This window comes from Taudactylus pleione, unplaced genomic scaffold, assembly GCF_031769625.1.
Source record: "Taudactylus pleione unplaced genomic scaffold, aTauple2 ptg000391l, whole genome shotgun sequence".
NCBI lineage: Eukaryota > Metazoa > Chordata > Amphibia > Anura > Myobatrachidae > Taudactylus > Taudactylus pleione.
This window is the reverse complement of record NW_028284792.1, coordinates 15,928,764-15,949,875: the sequence shown is the minus strand read 5'-3', so window position 1 is coordinate 15,949,875 and position 21,112 is coordinate 15,928,764. Positions and strand designations below refer to the sequence as shown.

General features: G+C 39.2%; 1 protein-coding gene across 1 annotated transcript; it reads left to right on the top strand.

Annotated features, from left to right (window-relative positions):
• The first annotated feature begins 852 nt into the window (after positions 1 to 852).
• LOC148507590 (otospiralin-like) lies at positions 853 to 20,906 on the top strand. The gene is made up of 3 exons (XM_088445872.1): positions 853 to 996; positions 6,388 to 6,414; positions 20,512 to 20,906. Exons 1-3 carry the CDS (start codon positions 936 to 938, stop codon positions 20,694 to 20,696), a joined length of 273 nt encoding a protein of 90 aa, XP_088301998.1. The 5' UTR covers positions 853 to 935; the 3' UTR covers positions 20,697 to 20,906.
• Positions 20,907 to 21,112: the final 206 nt, after the last annotated feature.

Genomic DNA, 21,112 nt, shown 5'->3' with positions numbered 1-21,112 from the left:
AAATTAACCCCTCCTCACCCCTTAAATTGTGTCTGAAGCTGCTTTGAGGAAGAGAGGTCGCGATATTCCGATGGTGGTGATCCGATGTTTGATAAAATTATTTTTTTACAAATATTTTTACAACTTTTTTTTTTTGTTGTTTTAGTGAAATCATTTTGGATAAGTTCAAATACATGTTCTTAACCTAATTCACTCATTTAAATAAAATGGCCATTTCTGAGCGGTTTTTAGAAAAAATATTCGTCAGTTAAGTGGTTAATAAGTCTTTTGAAGCATATTTTTTTTTTTTTTTTGTCTCTAATGAAGGCTGATCCTTGGTTTATTTTTTTTTTTACTTTTTCCATAGTGTTCTTTTCAAGATACATTTTTAACAACATAAAATATGGTTAGAAAATTAACTTTTTTTTGTTTAATAACTATTAACCTTCAAAATGTTTTTTTTTATTTTTTTAAAGAATGCTAGAATGTTACCTGAAATATTCAGTTAACTATTTGTATTTTTATTCAATGAAATCTAGTTTAAGCATATATTTTCATATTTGAAGTTCAATAGATACTGTAAAGCGAAATACAATATCTATCTAATGTTTCTTTTCACAGCACTTTTTAATATGCAATAAATGTGTATGGCAGATCAATTTAGAGTATGTGTTAGGCCTATCAGTGTTCTATGCAGTTAGACTCCTGGATTACACTACAAACTTACAAACTCACATTTTAACATGGTCTTGTTAGATGTCACTCTCACCACACAAATCTAACAATGATATGTTACATGTTAAAATGTAATCAAGTGTCTCTTGCTCCTGCCTAAGAATTTAACCATCCTTTCTTCATGTGCAGAGAGTATAACTTGACAAGACAGTTTTCAGTTTTCTACAGTATATAATACAGTGCAGTGGTATGATCCTCCACTGAGAAACTAACCTCGAATCATGAATCCTCCCAAAGTGGTGTTGCTCATTGCCATATGTCTGGTCTACTTGGCTTCATTCAGTAAGCAATTTACTTTTTGTCATAAACATGTTTATGTGTATATACCATTTAATTCATGCTAAATTATTCATGTTATATTAATTAGTTTTATGTGTGTGTGTATATTTGTGTCTCTGTATATATTTAAATGGGCAATTTATATTTTACTGGAAAATTATTTTTGTTAGCAAATTGCAATACCTTGTTGTTTTCTGTAAGCATTATCTATTTAAAAGGAGACACAAATAGGAAAAATATTAAATACCTTTTGTGCATTTTGTTCTTTTTGCCACTCTGTCATCACTGCAGCACCTGAAATGTACCCACAAATTAATGGACTACGTCTCCCGAGTACAGCAATACCATGTTTACAAAAAAAAATGATAGTAAATTTGTTTCAAGTTTCATTTCTCCAATTTGTAAGTCACATGTGCATTCAGGTGCGTGGGTATAGACAGAGCCAGGGTTGGCAAAAGTTGACATTTTCTGTGGGCTTGGGATAACCTACATCATGTATCACATTTTACTTCTGCATGTGTGTGTATCACACAGGATTGAACAACAGCTTAAATGGGATGGGAATTAAATAGGTGGGTGACAGATATATATATATATGTATATATATATATATAATTTTATTCCCTTTTTTCTATAAGCATATTTTATTTTACTTGTTGTTTTTATTTTTACTATTTTAGTCTTAAGTGAAGCTAGAGCAACAGGATGGACTCAGTCAATGCCACACTATTAACAATGATCCATTACTAATGAAGGGCAGGCTCTAATATGGCTAACCCTTTTTGGAGGTCGTTGAACTGAATACTCTGCTTTACTGTTCATGTGGTTCCAGCGCTGGAACCAGATGCTGTAAATAATGGGGAAACAAAAACATTTGATACAATCAATAGTTTGTGACATAAAGCATAAAATTTGCTTCTTGAAAGGCGCAAAATTGAAGGAGTGAAAGCAGGCAAGTGGCATCAACGTTTGTGTGTATTTAATTGCCACTTCAGACCAGAAATGGCTCATGGCCGTGACTACACAAAGCATACATTTTTCATTATCTGGGAGAAACTGCTGTACAGTACAGTAGATGCTAAAGGGAAGGTGGCTTGTTAGTAAAATATTTTTTTCTAGGTGGTACGGAGTTGAAGGTTTTTGAGGTTTTTTTTAAACAAAGGATAAGTATGTTACTATTCATGCAAACACAAGTTGGAGAAATCCGAAGAGATTTCTAAGATCCTTATGATCTACAGCAAGGTAGCCTATTTTGCTATTGATTCTGATGAATTTTTTTTTTCACGTTTTGCCTAAAAAGACTTCCAAACCTTAAAAAAAAAAAAAAACAATCAAAATTTAAAAGTGTTTGTTTGAGATGTGTTTTTATTTATTACGATTACCCCTTTGGTGTATTTTAGTGCCCCCTATAATAAAAACTGTTTGTTAAATGTTGCTTTTATTTGGTCACAGATCTCAGAGACTTCTAATATCTTCATATTGTACAGCATGTTTACATTACTGCATTAAATAGCTTTTGTGTATATCTGTATCTAATATAATCTGTATTTGTAGCTCTTCTATGCCTTTTCTTTTATTGCCTCCCCCAGTTTAGAATGTGTGCAATGTTTTTGGATGAAGGTTAATTGTCACTGCTGGAAACGGAAGCAGCTCCTTAGAGATCAGCTTTGTATCTGCATGTTCATTGCTGATGGACTGTTACTCATCAGTGGATCAATTTTGTCAGCTATACCAGTGGGGGAAAATTGTTTAATTAAAATAGTTAATGATCGCTGATGAATGAAAGCTTAACTTTACCACAATGCACTTTTGGATAGATAATTATGGGTTCCCATGGGCTGTGACAAACCACCATTAAGTGATAATGCTACTCCATGGATACTACTGACTGCTAAACACACAAGCATTCTAACCTTATCACAAAGATGACCGCAACAAAATAGATCTTCAAGGTCATTTTCTGATCTGGTGCCTGTATCTTTCTGACCTTTACATGCCAGATGTTATTAATTGCCTTATGTTAATCATGATTTTCAATTGGGTTTCACACTTCCTCTAGAATCTAGATAGAATTTGTATTTGATAATATTTTTGAAGCAACAATAAATTAAATATTCACAAATATCCTTCACATTTCTTGTTTTGCACAATCTATTTTGGCTCATTAGACAATTGCTTTTAATTATAAAGAATCTTGGATCAGTGGCACAAATACAGTAAATGGATGCCTAATATGCTATTTTTCTAGAGGTGTTTGTTTCAATATATAGATTTAGGGCCATATCTAATTAGCTTGCTCTTGCCTATCCAATTAGCCCCGAAATCTGTTTGACAACGGCAGATGTGTCCCGAAAAAGAATCCACGATAAGTGTCGTTTTTTTTCGCCCACAAAAAGGCGAGAACACATAGGGCTGTGAGATTATCGCAGCTCCTATGTGTTAACGGGCGAACTCTCCTATTAATTTGCCCAAATTAATAGGATAGGGAGAAAAAAAATAATGGCAAATATTGGGGATCCAATTAGCGCCTGAACAGTGTTCAGGCTAATTGGATATGGCCCTTAATGTATTTTTTTTTTTTTTAAAGGGAGACCACACAATTATGGTTAAAAATCATTGTTTGGTACCACAATACACTTCAGTAACTCTTAATAATCAAAATACAGTAGGACTTTAGAAATATATAGAAATCGTCATTTGGAAACTCTGTTGCATATATCTGTAAAATGACAGACACAGTCAGCCTGATTCTGAGTTGGGAGTAAAGCAAAATGCAAGTAACTGCATCGGGACAAACCATTTTCCACTGCAAGAGGTGCAAATACATTTATTTTCTGCATGCAGGGTAAATACTGGCTGTTTTTGCATGTAGCCCACAAATCCTGGACAGCTTTATTTTACACTCCTACTGAGCTTGGACATGCCTCTCTCAATTCTGAAGCTTTGCACATTTTACATCTGCACCACCTGCAGTGTTACATGGTTTTGCTAAGGTGCAGTTACTTTTTTTTTTTTCCATCTCAAAATCAGGCCCAGCGTATTTAACGGACCTTCTCATACTGCAACCATGGAAGCAAACTGGACTGCCTTGACCTCTTCCTATAGTGCAAATGATCAGAAAAGTGTTGTTCACCACAAAATTGTGAAATAGCACAGCAACGTGTGGTTCTGAGTCTTCAGCTGTCTATTAAAAACTTGCAGATATTGCTCACTTGCTGGCTGGACAGATATACAGTAATTGCTTCCAGCAATGCACTCTGAGACACAGTGCTCTTCTTCACTCCCAATCTATCCTCTCTGCAATGTTCCCACCATCTAAACCAGTGGGATCAAACTCGGGCCATTCAGCTGCAGTGGAACTACACATCCCAGCATACACTGTCACAGTTTTGCTCTTAGGGCATGCTAAAACTGTGGCAGGGCATGCTGGGATGTGAAGTTCCACTGCAGCTGGTTTTCCCAAGTTTGACACCACTGATCTAAACCATGCCCTGTGTCTTAATGATGGGGGAGGGATCTCTCACGGGAGGGAGATCTGTTACTGCCTGTCACAGAAACCGCAGCAAACAGCAACTAAGGCACAGTCAAAGATCTCCCTTACAATCTGAGATCTCTCCCCTGTTATTAAGAGAGAGACCCCATCAGATAGTTTCCCAAGGGCAAGCGAGTGATTGGCAGAGCGTAACCAGCGCTTCATTTATGTGACCGATACAGAGCTCAGCCAATAGCACTCTGTTGGCTAGTCTAGATCCGGGGGAGCTATCCGGCAGGTGCCGTGAAAGTGCAGAGGAGTGTGCCTGTGAAATTGAACCTGGGGAGTTGTGGCATCATATATAATTTAATCAGCCCAATCATATATGATTTTTTTTTTTGCTCTCTAAAAGCTCAGCTAAATGGATGATTGCATGGCGGTATACTGTATAAGGCAATTAGGGAAAGAATATAAAAGTTAAAAGCACAGACAGATTTTGTTGCACTTATGTCAACAGGGAAGATCTGGACTAGAATAGAAATCACTCATGTTGGTCCACTAAAAAGCCATTATGCAAATGTAAGTATTGAGGAGCATGCTGTTTATAGAAGATTTGACCTTTAGTATGGGATTTGTTCTTGCATTATTGTTTAATTACCATTATTAATTTACAAAGAAGAATATAAAGAAATGGTGTTGGACACCCTTTCTTTATATTCTTCTTAGTATTTTTTGGGAGGGATCCAGTATCCTTCAAACTGTGTGGGGGCAGTGGTCAAATTCTAACCCATTTAGATTGTCTAATAAGTGCTATATTTACATGTACATATAATATCGGGTTAGTGTTCTATTGGGCACTACTATTATGTGCCATAAACTGTAAAAGGCATTACTGTGTGGTTTAATGTATAAGGGGCACCATTACTGTGTGGCATAATATGTATAAGGGGTACTACTGTGTGGCATAACCTGAATGGGCTCTGTGTGGCACAACATGTATAGGCTGTGTGGAGGCAAGTGTATGTTTACTTTTATTTTTTTATCTCTGGGGGGGCCTCTTAAGACCTATCTATGTGGCCCCCAAAGTTCTATTTTCTTGCACGCAAACAGAGAGCTGACTAATATATATGGTCACTTTAGAAAGGACTAACTCTGGATTTAATATGAACTTGCCAGTCAAAGTTTGACACTTGCTCAGACTGTGAGGCTAAAAGGATACTTTTGTAGCTTTCACACTGGTTTTTGGCAGACTGCCAATTTCCATTAGAGCCAGCCCTGGAACCTGTGTAATTTAGGAGTGTCACTATTTTTAAGGATTGTGAGACAGTGTGTGGCTCTGAATTAGTTCTAACCTAGACAAAAACCTAATCATGTTCAAGCTACACCACCCTGCCAAATTTGGAGGAGCTAAGTCCTAAACTCTGACCGTGCATAAAGGACAAATATACAGAGAGGCTTTCTCACTTATTATATAGAGAACATGACTGTTTTCTAAAATGGAGCAGTACTGGCCTCCATTACCACAGATGATTGTGAGATAGAGCAGGAGTGATAGCAGCACAATTTATATTATATGCTATAGCTCCAGGCCAGACTTCTCTTGGCACACCCACTGGTGGAAGGTGATGCACAGCAAATAAAAGGAGAGAAGTATATTAAAAATACACAATTACTAACCTATGTGATACATGGACATGAATCGAGATGGAATCTGAATGTTTCATTCACCTCTCCTTTATGCAGTGTGGTAATATATCAATACTATCTTATATTGTAATACAATGTGAGTCAGGTGATGTAGAGATACCAATATAATAAACACTTGAATATACACTACATGACATATTTATCATAATGTTATGCTAAATATTGTATTTTACTATTGTACAGTTATTTACATTGGCAACCTCTTGTCGCTTTAGGTTTGGAAGCCGCCATAAAAAGCAAAGGTATGTGTTTCAAATTGTACATTTACATAATCTTTGTGCATAAAATACTGACATCCCATGGCATAAGTGTGTGCGGTTGTAAAATCAATGTGATACATATCAATGTGTGTGAATATTGCAAGGTGCTATAATAAAAATAGTTAGCAAGCTATTAAGATCCAAGATATGATCCACTTTCTATTTTGACATACATTTTTCAAGTGTTTATGGTAACGTAAGTAAATTATTTTCCAAACATGTAAGGAAAACACATTTTGTATACATTATAATCATCAGAACTTACACATTTGCACAAAGGAGGGCATGCATACATGCACATGCTTTTCAGGCTCAGAATAAACCATGAGAGAGAATATGGTTCAGTTATTAAGTCTCATTCCCATGTTGCCTCCCACCCCAATAAGGATCGCCTTCCTTGCGACCTGATCAATTGCTTGCACACAGGCCTCACAGCCTACCACTGCTGAAAAGAGGAGCAAAAGCTGCTCATTAAATACCATCTAGCTATTCCCACAGCTAGGATGGGGTGTATCTAAATATATAAAGCTGAAGAGTGATAAAAATGATGTAATCAGGTTGGCATGTAATGACAGTTGGTCTGAACTCTGACCTTCTCTACCTCCTGCCATGAGACAAAAATAGAAAAACAATTTTCTAAATGTAAAAATCGCTTTTACACCCAAACATACTCAGTTCACAAAAGACCAAGCTCTCCAACTTTTCCACAGTCCCATGGAAGAATGAGTCCTAGAACTGAAGTGGGACCTCAAGGTGACATGACACCAGTGAGGTTTACTGTCCATAACTCACTAAAGTACAATATATACATAACTGTCGAGTCACATCATTATGACAACCAGCCAATAACCAGAGTAACCGCCGTGTGCAGCACGGACAGCAGCTAGACTGGCTGGGAGTGACTCAATAAGGTGCTGGTAGGTTGGCACAGTTGTCTGGAGCCATGCTGACTGCAGTGCATCCTACATCTGCTGGAGCTTGCGTGGTGGAGTATCCATTGAGCGAACAACTATCGAGGTGGTCCCACAGATGCTCAATTGGGTTGAAATCGGGGGAATTAGGGGGCCAGGGAAATACTTGGAAGTCTTGGTCGTGCTCGTCCAACCACTGTCGGACATTTCTAGACATGTCACATTGTCTTGCTGGAAGATCTCATCCGCCTCAGGGAAGACAATCAGCATGTATGGGTGTACTTGCTTTGCAAATTGGTTGATGGGCACCATCCGCACTTCCACATGGATGAGTGAACCCAGAGAATGCCATGAAAACATTCCCCAGACCATAATGCTGCCACCACCAGCTTGTGTTCTTCCAGCAATGGTTGCAGGGTGTTTGTTCTCCGATATTTCTCGCCCGACACAAGCAATGTCCATCCGTTCGATGAAGCAGAAAACGTGACTCATCGGAGAAGGTAAACCTTTGCCAATCAGTGGAGGTACAATTCCGATACAGGCGTGAAAATGTAAGCCTTTTCTGCCGAAGCGCCTTTAGCATCAGTGCAGTGACCATCCATTTGCTTCAGAACCCCATACGCAGCAGGGTTAGCTAAACTGTTATTTTAGACACATCTGGTGGCCCCCAGGTTCATTTTGACACTGAGCTTCTCCACTGTAGCGTGTCAGTTGGCCCTCACGCACCTTCATAGCCGACGTTCACCTCTCGCATCAATGGCACGTGGTTCACCGCACTTTCCACGTCTAATTTGCAATGGTACCATTTATCCAGTCACTATACACCTTCTCCACAGCAGCTCACGAACAGTTCACAAACTGCGCTGTATCAGAAATACTGCCACCCTTGGCCCGAAAGCCAATAATCATCCCTTTTTGCAACTATGATAAATCGCCCCTTTTACCCATGGCAGCAACAAGTGATATATGTGCAGATGGCCTATCGTACACCTTAGATACCCACCAAGCCAGCGCATTGGCACGTGACTTACTTCATGGGCTATGCGCTGCTGATGTCAAGTGTATGAGGTGGTTATAATGTGACTCAATTGTGTATATCAACCTGTATGTTGAGGATGTTACCTTTTAGAGCGAAATCGACTGATCTGCAGATGATGGTTCATGCACACTGAACAACCGTCATCTGCCATCTGGCTGCGGGTCCCGCTGGCCGGGAGGTGCATCGTGCCCCCTCCCCGAGGCCTCTGCATCAAGTATACAGGTGGTCGGCTGACCGCACGTACACGCCGCCCGATGTGCAGATATGTCTATGAACGATGTCGTTCAGACATATCGTCTGTACACCCTGGCTGATGCACCTGCAATATATCGGCCCTTCAATTGAAAGGCCGATATATCGGCCAGTGTGGACCCAGCATTAGTCTAGCCCAAGTCTTTGCATTACAACACAGTTCACTTGGAGGTGAAGACATCATTATGGATAGTCAACGAAAAGACTATGAAGAATAAAGTAAATTTGCTGCCATTGCTTTCATTTTTATTTGTTTTTCAAAATAACTGCTACATTATTCATATATTATTGTTACAAATGTTTACTTGTTCATAAATTCATACCTTCTACAAAGTGGTACTTGACCTAATTACAATGGTTATTTTGGCCCATGGGCTGAATAAAGTGCTGATGAGAGGAATAGGGAAGAGAGAGATGGAGTAAAGCTGGGTGTATACTATACAATGTGTGACCCAGCGGCGGTGCAATGTAATTATACATCACGCGCACCATACACACTGTGCGAATCGGTGTACGATGGCGCAATGTATTGTTACTTGCTGCATGTAACAGCACAACGTGGTCCATTGGATCATTCTATCTGCTGTGCAGAACAGCAGATGGGAAGCTGGAATAAACGACTGATCGGGAGTACACTACTGCACAGGTGTATGCAGTGGCCATTGCCAGGGAGGGTTCCAGCTGCTGACGAAAATGGTGGGACCACCGCAGATATGGAGATATGTTGTGGCCCTTCAATGGTACGTTCGGTGGATCCTTAATATTTGCGTGTATCCCCAGAAAACAGGTATTTTCAGGGGATATGCTGCAAATATTGAATAACACTGGGGACCAAAAAATATATATATTTTTTTTCTTGCCATGGATGTAAGATCGGTTTGAGAGTACTTGCAGGTCCTATTTTCGCATTAGATTTTCACTATAGCTAAATTGGCTCCAGTTTTCAAATTAATGAAAAATTATAAAATTCAATTATTTTCACCATTTGAAGTACCTTACTAGTCTCTAGGCCTGCTTAACAGAATCGACTTAGCTTTGCTTGTTTAACAACTACCTTCTTTCAACAATAACAAGAATTTGTTTTATTTGTGATAACGTAGCTGGTAGTCACGTTTGAGACACATAACACATCCAATTCTCCTCACTAATGCTGGGATACAGGGAGGAGCAACGGAGAGGACCGAGTGACGCAGTTAGCACACCTCCTGTTCCTTTGTTCGGCCCTCTCTGTGTCCCACCACAACCAATTTCCCGCAGTTTGGGCTTGTTTCATTCAGTATATCCTCGATTTTTGTTGGGAGTTAGCACTGAATGTGTGGAACGAAACGTTTTCGCTGTAAAAATTTGTTCTTCTTGTAGACGGTGTACTAACTACCCTGATGTTTTTTGTTATATTAGTGGCAAATATAATGTTGCAAAAGAGAGAAAAAATATCCTGTATTCGTAAAGCAAGCGTATCAGGCTTATTTTGGACATTGCATAAGCCAGCAAGACAAGATTTGGGTGCCTCACAAAGTTTGTAAAACCTGCGTGGAATCACTCCACAATTGGACTAAAGGTGATCAAAAAGGACTTAATTTCGACATACCTATGATGTGGTGTGAGCCAAAAGATCACTTGAGTGACTGTTATTTTTGTGCTGTAAATGGGAAGGGTATGAATCGATTTAAGAAATGCAAATGAGAATACCCAAGTATGAATTCTGCAAAACAACCAATACCACATAGCAAAGATTTACCTGTACCATCATTCAGTGCGAAGTTGAATGTGATGTGGAAATGTTAATTTCATCCAGTGCAAGTGACAACACAGATGAAAGTGAGTTTGAAGAAAGTTCTACTCCAAACAAATTTTCTCAAAAGGAACTAAACAATGTAATTTGTGACTTGAATTTATCGAAAAAAGGAGCTGAGCTTTTAGCATCCAGACTTCAAGAAAAGCACTGTCTTTAGCCGAATGTTACTATAACGTCGTATCGAAATGAGAGCAAGCCATACTGCCGTTCTTTAGCCAAGATAACAATCTTGTGTATTGCAACAATAATCCGGCACTTCTCCAGATGATGGGCTTACCAGAATATCGAGCTCTTTTTGGATAGTTCTAAAAGGAACTTAAAATGCATATTACTGCACAATGGGAATACATTTGTGTCGATTCCCATCAGCCATTCAACAAAACTTTTAAAAGTATGAAAATATCAAGTTAGTCTTAGAATCTTAGAGTCTCAGCATCAGTGGTCTGTTTGTGTTGATTTAAAAATGGTAAACTTTCTTCTTGGGCAGCAAAGTGGATATACTAAGTATCCTTGTCACATATTCTTATGGGATAGTCGTGCAAAGCAAAAGCTCTGGCAGCAAACCGTATGACCTCCAAGAGACGTTATAACTGTAGGAGAAGCCAACATCATTCATGAGCCCTTAATTGACAGGAAAAAAAATCATACTGCCGCCTCTCCATATCAAACTGGGTTTAATGAAACAATTTGTAAAAGCATTGGACAAGTCAGGCGATTGTTTCACGCATATTTGTCGAACATTTCCATCTCTGGAAATCGCTGGACCTATTCAATTAGCGTGGATTCCTCGCGCGGGAGTCCCCGCTGTTGGAATTTTAGCTCGCACCTCATGCAGGTGCGAGGTAAAATCAGTGTTCAAACGACCACATCGACCACATGCGCGAGGAAAAAACACATTGATTTCACAGTTAATGCGGAATCAGTGTGTTTCCGCGCGCAAGTCCCGATTTTACGGCGTGGGAAAAAGGCTATTTAATTGAATAGCTTTTCCCTGCGCCGCAGGAATTTAGGCCGGTAATTAGTCGTGGGGTAAATCCCGCGGCTAATTGATCTGCCCCTTAGTATTGAAAAATTAAAGACAGGAATTTTTGATGGCCCACAGATATGGAAACTGGTGAAGGATCCAAATTTTACCACATCTATGACTGAAACTAAATCTGAAGCATGGCTGAGTTATGTGTCTGTCATTTAAAAATGTTTAGGCAATCACAAGGCAGACAACTATCATGAATTAGTCCACAACATGCTAAAATGTTTCGAGAAAGTAGGTGCCAACATGAGTATTAAAGTACATTTTTTGTACAGCCATTAGATTACTTCCTGTCCAATCTAGGAGATTTCAGCTAAGAACAGGGTGAACGATTCCACCAGGATATTCAGGTAATGGAAGAAAGGTATCAAGGAAGGTGGGATCGTCACATGATGGCCGATTACTGTTGGAGTCTGCAGAGGGACTGCCTGCAACAAGAATACAAAAGAAAATCCTACAAAAAACGGTTCTCATAGCTTCCTAACACTTATACATGTAATTATTCTGTGTCTTTTTATAACATTTTATGAATCAAATTTAATCAGAATAAAAAAAATATCTTTAACTATTTTTAACATTGTTTAATTACATTTTTCATAAATATTAAAGATGTATGCATATCTCAAAAGCTTAGAGCCAATTGAAAAATAAGCATGGCATAGTCATGATCAGGAGCACACAATTAATTGAAATCGACTCTAAAATCCCTAGCAACAGATTGACCGATTGTTCCCCAGTGTAATGGGTCAAAACTTTTGTCTGGACATAGATTAAGTGTGTAGAAGTGTTAAATCTAATGCTGAAATATGTAATATGTAAATACAAAAATAAGATACTGTGAGTAGATGGAGGTTTAAAAAGGTATTTTTAAGAAGTGCAGCAAGTATTTGTGGAGTTTGTATATTCTCCCTGTGCTTTCGTGGGTTTCCTCCGGGTACTCCGGTTTCCTCCCACACTCCAAAAATATACTGGTAGGTTAATTGGCTCCAAAACATAAAATTAACCCTAGTGTGTATGTGTGTGAGCATGTGATAGGGAACAGATTGTAAGCTCCACTAGGGCAGGGACTGATGTGAATGGCCAACTATTCTCTGTAAAGCGCTGCGGAATGTGTGTGCGCTATATAAATAACTGGTAATAAATAAATAAATAAGTATTTAGCAAAAGAGGTTTTTTTTTTGTTTTTTTAAGGGTGGAGTTACCCTGTCACTAGCTTCTACAATACAGAAAGTAAGTGGGAGTGTACAAATAGTCTGGGTACAAAAAATAAAAAGCCTGGTGCAAATAAGTGCTATGGGGCCCATACATCAGCAATCAGAAAAAAACTATTCAACAACTTTTTTTCACCCCTGAATTCATGATTCTCCAATCCACCAATCTGCACCCATACATCACAGCATTTTCAGTTATTTGCAGATCTTTTTCAGCACACATCTGCCACTAGTGGTGGTCAGCAAATTGGCTGATAGTATGGAAAATGTAAGTCAATGGAATGGTAACTATCACTTTTAAATTTCCACTTTGATCACACTGCGTATATAAGTATTTATGTACATAAATATGAATAAAATATTTTATATTGATATTTAATTTTTTTTTTTTTTTTTTTTTACAAATGTTATCAAGTTGTTTTTTTTCCTTTGGGTGAATCTATCTTGTCTTTATTCAATTCAAATTGAGTAAATCATATTTTTTGATTTAACACTGGCAAACATAAAAAAATGTTCAGTTAGCAATGACCTAACCTAAAATAAATAAATTCTAAGAAATTACATGTTTCTTTTTATGCCGCAATAACAATTTTCACATTTTATTCAGTAACAAAATAAACAATATATTGTCCTGTTTAATGTGGCCAGCTCTAGGGCACTGCCAGGGTTTTTGGTTACAAACTGTAGTTGTTTTGTGTTTCAAGCTTTGTGAAGTTCAACCAGGAAAATAATATCCCCTTTAGTTAGGTGACTTAGCAGGTCTATTCATTATCACTTAATTTCTACACAAGTAGGTGTAAATTAACATTTTCACCTACTTTTGTATAAATTAAGTATCTGGGCCATTCATTATAAAAGTGATGCAGGAGATATCACGGATATCTCCTGCATCACCTTTCACCCCTGATCTGGGCCGCTGTCCCCGTACACTAGTATGGGGACCTAAATTCATCAAGCCCCGAAAATACTCAACTGTCGGAGTTAGACATTGAGAACCCTATGGGAAGGAGTCCTGGGTGCAAAGAGGGATCCTCTCAGCTGTACTAACAATATATCTGCCAGTGTGTGCCCAGCATTACAGTCATTTATCTAGCACAGTCTTTGAAATGACAGAAGCTGATTGGTTGCCTTGAGCAACTACACCACTTTATCTCTCTCCTTTATCCTGCAGTAAAGTCTTGTGTATTTTCATGATTTGTGGCTGGTTTAGTGATAAGGTGATAGTGAGTACACTTAACTTGATTTTTGAAAAACAGCATCACTGTATCTCTTAGACGAAAATCAATAATTCTCTTTTAGCTTAAGCCATATTTTATTCTAAAGCAAGCATCCCTGCTTATTCCTAGGCCTCATAGACACGTTTCAGAGTAATCTAAGCCACTCTGTTTCACAGCAACTTTTCATAATATACAATAATAAAAGCTACTAGTCATACACTTTTCAAAGTTTTTTATATACAACATTGCAAATATTTTACCATCCAAGAGGGTAAGTTTTATATAGTCATTTTTCTGTTTACATAAACGTGTTACCTTTATTCTCTTCCTTGCAGATCCCAGCTCTCTTTCCCTAACCCATAGGCTACCTAGCTCCCTGTCCTCCTCTGTGCACTGTTCTGTGGCTTCCCTCATTCATGCTCCTGCCCCATTATCTTCCACTGTGTACATGCCATACCTCCTTCTTCCCTCATGCATTGTACAGTCAGTACAGAATGTGTCACACATGCATGCAGCCAATTAGTGATGGAGGTTACTTCAGAATGCCTCAACCAAAGAAAAATGAGGCCTCTTTGTTAAGAATCTTTGTTCTGGAGTTTGTGTGACTGCAATTATACTTTCCTTCCACAAGATGGAGCTTTGTACTCAGTTAGAAATATTGCATAAAAAAATTTCCAAATACGTTTATACGGGATGCAGTCATATTGCCCGCGAACAGAATGCCGGGCATCGATATACCAACGTCGGTGTACCATCACCAGAATCCCGTTTCCTGGCAATAAGCCGACGATGATATCCTGAAGGTGAACAGGATACAGACGTTGGCATCGCGAAGCACTGCAATCCCGATTGTCCGGATGGATAACGGCTGTGTCCCCGGGGAAGGGGGGTTAGGTTTAGCCACCCTCGGGGGGAGATTAGGGTAGGGGGGGTTAGGGTAAGGTACCACTGGGGGGAAGGGTAGGGTTAGGCACCCCCTAAGGGAGGGTTAAGGGGGGGGGAGGGGTAGGTCAGAGTAGTTGCCTAGCGCTGTCGGCATTCTGTACTATGCGGCTTTACACTGTCGGGATTTCAGCCGGCATATCATACCGATTCCCGTTTACACTGTGTCTATCTTTTGTTATACAGCTTGAAATTCAGAGTATTATGCCAATATTGCCATAGTGTGTGTTTGGGTATATACACTAAATATATGGGACCTCCCCTTCTATATTTTTGCATTTGTTATACTGTATATAATTGTGATTATGTATGCAAAGTCACCGAAAGTATCCTCTCTAGAATACTGCTATATCTTTTTCACACACATACGGAAAGCAACAAACTGGTACCAATCTTTTTTTTTTTTATTAAGCTATTGCAATTTAGGAGGTGATGATTTTACTAGTTGTGGGACGTTCACATCTAACAGTTCCCTTGCGTCACTTTTTATTAGAATATACCTATCACAAAGTGGCCTCCTCCCCTTTCTGTAGAGAGTATCTGCAAGTGGGACATCTGTAGTGTATAGCTGCATTCTCACCCGCCTCTACAATCTCCATAGCCTCAGAAAACAAATAAGTCACCGCTTGTATTACACAGACCTGATTTCTTCATAAATGATCAGCACTCTTGTGTATGTGATGCTACAGTTGTACTACCATTCTACTACACCATACGTATATCACTTGCAGATGTTTCCTAACAAAGGGCAACATCCTAGATCTAGATGCTGAGGGTCTCATTGAGGCCCCTTGACAAATCCAACATTGTCTTTGAAATTAGTTGAAAATTAACAAGAATTATTTCACATGAATCATGGGGACAGTGGTTTTAACATCGGTAACAGTTATGCCTTTGAATAAATCGCCAGTAATCGATAATACTGTTAAGTGCTCAGTAATATAACAATCTTCTATTTTCCGGTTTATGAATTAGACCATTTTAGGGAAGTTACTAGATGTGTTAGTTGTAAAAAAAAATGTTTCTGTATATTCTCTATAGTTCACAACAGCAGTTGTTTTTAATGGTGAATTTTGCAACAAGTCTGTTTTTGATTATGGAATGATTGATCCTATTAGTCATACACATGGTTGGTCATTTATTTGAGAGACAGGTTTTTGAACACCTCAAAACTGAATGAAAAGTAGAACAGTATAATCCCTAGTGCTTCATACACACAAGCTCTGCATCTGCTTTGTATACTTATCTTTGTGATTTTTTTTTGTAAATAATGCATGTTAACAGGTGACACACACAGATGTTCTCCTCCTACAGTGGAGCAGTGTAAAACAATATAATAATTTCCAATATGGTAGCATGAGGAAAGGTGGAAATTTGTTTTTTTGTACATTTCAAACATTCAATTACATCCCGTTTTTTTTCTGTGCGGAAAAAAACGGAATTCACCCAAATACACACAGAATCCGTGCCTCAGGAAGGTAAAAAAAAATCCCAGATGACTGCCTGCTTTGCGGCTAATTGAATAGCCCTTGGGGGATAAATTAGCCACAGTAAATTACTGCAGCTAATTGAATTTACCCCTTGTTCTGAATACAAGTAACAAGCATGCCTGTATACACAGGTGCATAAATATTGGGACATTGACAGAATTTTCATATTTTGGCCTCTATTCACCACCACAATGGCTTTGAAATGAAACAAACAAGATGTGCTTTAACTGCAGACTTTCAGATTTAATTTGAGGGTAATTACATCCAAATCAGGTGAACGGTGTAGGAATTGCAACGGTTTCTATATGTGCCTCACACTTTTTAAGGGGCCAAAAGTAATGGGGCTATCAACTCAAAAGCTATTTCATGGACAGGTGTGGGCTATTCCCTCGTTATTTCATTATCAATTAAGCAGGTAAAAGGTCTGGAGTTGATTCTAGGTGTGACATTTGCATTTGGAATCAGTTGCTGTCGACTCTCAATATGAGATCCAAAGAGCTGTCACTATCAGTGAAGCAAGCCATCATTAGGCTGAAAAATCAAAAGAAACTCATCAGAGAGAGAGCAAAAACATTAGGTGTGGCCAAATCAACTGTTTGGAACATTGTTAAAAAGAAAGAACGCACCGGAGAGCTCAGCAACACACAAAAGGAAGACCACGGAAAACAACTGTGGTGGATGACAGAAGAATTATTTCTCTGGTGAAGAAAAACCCCTTCACAACAGTTGGCAAAATCAAGAACACTCTCCAGGAGGTAGGTGTATATGTGTCAAAGTCAACAATCAAGAGAAGACTTCAGAAGAGTGAATATAGAGGGTTCTCCTCAAGTTCTAAACCGTTGGTGAGCCACAAAACCAGGAAGACCAGAGTACAGTTTGCCAAACAACATCTAAAAAAAACCATTACAGTTCTGGAATAGCATCCTATGGACAGATGAGACAAAGATCAACTTGTACCAGAGTGATGGGAAGAGAAGAGTATGGAGAAGGAAAGGAACTGCTCATGATCCAAAACATACCACCTCATCAGTGAAGCATGGTGGTGGTAGTGTCAGGGCGTGGGCTTGTATGGCTGCCAATGGAACTGGTTCCCTTGTATTTATTGATGATGTGACTGCTGACAAAAGCAGCAGAATGAATTCTGAAGTGTTTCAGGCAATATTATATGCTCATATTCAGTCAAATGCTTCATAACTCATTGGACGGCGCTTCACAGTGCAGATGGACAGTGACCCAAAGCATACTGCAAAAGCAACCGAAGAGTTTTTTAAGGCTAAAAAGTGGAATGTTATGCAATGGCCAAGTCAATCCCCTGACCTGAATCCGATTGAGCATGCATTTCAGTTGATGAAGACAAAACTGAAGGGAAAATGCCCCAAGAACAAGCAGGAACTGAATACATTTGCAGTAGAGGCCTGGCAGAGCATCACCAGGGATGAAACCCAGCGTCTGGTGATGTCTATGCGTTCCAGACATCAGGCTGTAATTGCCTGCAAAGGATTTGCAACAAAGTATTAAAAAGTGAAAGTTAGATTTAGGATTGTTTAGTTTGTCCCATTACTTTTGGCCCCTTAAAAAGTGGGAGGCACATATAGAAACCGTTGTAGTTCCTACACCGTTCACCTGATTTGGATGTAATTACCCTCAAATTAAATCTGAATGTCTGCAGTTAAAGCACATCTTGTTTGTTTCATTTCACAGCCATTGTGGTGGTGAATAGAGGCCAAAATATGAAAATTCTGTCAATATCCCAATATTTATGCACCTGACTGTATGTAAGTAAACAATTACAAACATTTATAGGTCACTCTCCAAGTCCTTGTACTAACTATGGGCACCTTATGCAGGTATCTTGTTTTGATCCATGTTTAAAATTGTGTTTAAAAATATGCACCCCCATATTGTAGAAGTGGCTCTTGTATTGGTAGTGTGCAGCACAAAATGGTCACAGACTCTGGTATGTTATATTTAGCAGTACTGAGTACAGTACATTATTCCAAGTACAGTTAACATTGGTAAGATGCTCCATCATCAGCAACCCCAAGGATTTTCGGTGAGTAATGTGCTCAGTATGCCCTGGTGTTTAACTTCAGAAATCTTAATTTTGATATACAGTACTTGTTTTCTTTATAGACATAACCTTCATACACCAGTATTAACAGAATTAGGGGTCTATTTCCTAATAATCGTGGACCAGCCGTGATTATTATGTGTCCATATCGCTGGGAGTATTTTAATTTTTAATGAATATATCCCTAAGCAATTCTATGCCCTTGGCAAGATTTTTGTTGGTGCCCTCTAGCATATAATTCCACCGCCAAGTTTAATGTTTATACACGGACATCAAAAATAACACATTGGTTTATGGCTTATTATTTATTGTAAAAGAAACACGTGCTAAACACACAAATTATACAACTATCCAGGCTTCCTCCTTTGTTACGGCCCGTGGCACAGAGGTGAACCATGTGAAATGAGTGAGTCAGACTCATTATATTGCTACCTGCTGTGGGCCCTTCATTGCGGCGGGCCCAGGTCGGTGAAATGTACTGGTTGCACTGCCACTAGTTCCCAGCATCCTTCTCCCTGTCGCACAGCATCCATCACCCAGCAGCACAGATCATAGAGGCAGCCAACAACACCTATCACCCCCTCTCCCACACAGCAGTCCTCATCCAGCATCCTTGATATAGAACCCCTCTGCCCTCTCCCAGCACAGCACCTCTCACTCGGCAGCACAATCACACCACACCCAACACCCACTACCAATCACCCCTCACCCGGCCAGCACACAGCATCAGCACCCCTCACAGCAGTCCGCTTAGGACCCCTCACTACATGCTGAGCTGACTTTAATCAAAACGTTTTTCATAGCAGTCACTTTATAAATTTGGCTGGTTAGCTGACTGTGTGTTTTGCAGCTCCTGCTGAATCCTCTTTGCCACGCTTTATGGGGGTGGCACTGGTAGACTACAAGGCTACAGGGAGTCAGTGCAGGCTCAACCTGCTGGGCAGCTGCTGTGGCTAGGCATGCACAGCAGCCATCCTACCGAGACCAGTGGACATTTTTGTTCGTGCCCACTGTGCAGAGTCTGCTACTCTGCTCCAGCCTCCCTGGACATGGCCACTCTTGCTGGCTGTAAGTTGCCTGCTGCAGCGGCTGCCCAAACGGAGCTGCCTAACCACTAGCAGAGCCTCGCTTTTCAGTTGTCCCACCCCGCAACCATTGCTGGCTGTTGCGCCGCTGCCTGCCCGCTCACTGTTTGCTGCTCCCGGGCCCAATCGGAGCTCAGCTGACAGCTCTGACCCGTCAGCAGCAAACTGTGGACGCTGCGCAGTGGCATGTGCACAGAGTCAGCTTTGAGAGAGAGAGAGAGAGAGAGAGATATATATATATATATATATATATATCTCTTCTACACCTGAATCCTCCATATGAACTAACGGGGCTAAACGCCAAAAAGCTTAGCTTTTTGGAGTTTAATACATAGGGGTCAGATCGTAGTCCCCATGTATAATATTGGGGACTGCTATCTGAATTGCTAATTAGCACTTTGCCAAAGATTTCTGTGAAATGCCAAATTGTATGTAAAAAAAATAAAAAAACAGCCTTAAGCTGGCCACACACTAGACTAACTTACATCCAACCAGCCAACTTGTTGATTGGTTGGAATGAAAATCTGGTAAGGAATGGGAGTAACTGATAATCAGCAATTTGCTCCCAAACTCCGGAAAATGGACAAAAACTGTTGTTTGAACAAATTGTTTAGATCAAACATTTAACAAACTTGTCTGAACGACCATTTTTAACTGTTTTCTGGCATTTAGGAGCAAATTGCTGATCATCCTTTACTCCCATACATTACCAGATTTTCATTCCAACCAATCAACAAGTTGGATGGTTGTACAGATAATCTTTAGATGTGTGGCCAGCTTTAGTGTCCATCTTTGATTTGTTCTTGTTGCTTAGTATTTTATTTTGTGTGGCATCAAAAAACATGGTGGCTTAGACTCGCTGAACACTCCCATGTACTTGTTTTAGGAAAAGGAGAGGATATGAAGGGATATGTTTTGGGGGTCATATTAATGCTGGCTTGGTGTAATGGATTTCACTGCATGATTAAAACTACAAAGATAAATAGTATTAAAACTATATTTATTTTTGATAATTTTTCTTGTGATTACATTTCAGCTGGGCTCAGAGAGAAGCGAGCTATGCCAAACTGGAGCATGTCTGCCTCTGATTTCTATGGCTGGGTGGAAGAATTGCGCAGATTGGCTGCCTATGACCAGACCGATGAACTGGCCAGGACTTACTGGGCTCATTTACCAATTGCTTCTCATTTAGGTTATGATGATCCAGATGCAGAAGATTAGTTTAATCAATTATCATCACATGAAGTCAATGTGTATTATTCTTCAATGTAATACTGCTACCACAGTCTACCTTTTATAGTCTAACATAAATATGTATAAAATAAAATGCCCTTTTTAGATAAATTAGTTGCTTTTCTAAAACTGCTAATGGGAGGAGAAGTAGAAGAAATATTTCATATATTATATAGAGGACAAAAGTGGCATAAGACCCTGCTGTAAATTAACAGTTTATTGTATGATTGTAAAATAAAGATATCACATTGTATTCTGAGTACAGTAGGGGGGTCTTACTCTGAACAGTTCAGGTGGTGGTCCCAGGGCCAAAAACACTCATCCTATTATTTTATATTACATTTATATTTTGATTACTTCAATAACGAAAAATATAGGAGATTAACCATTTATGTGTTTTTACA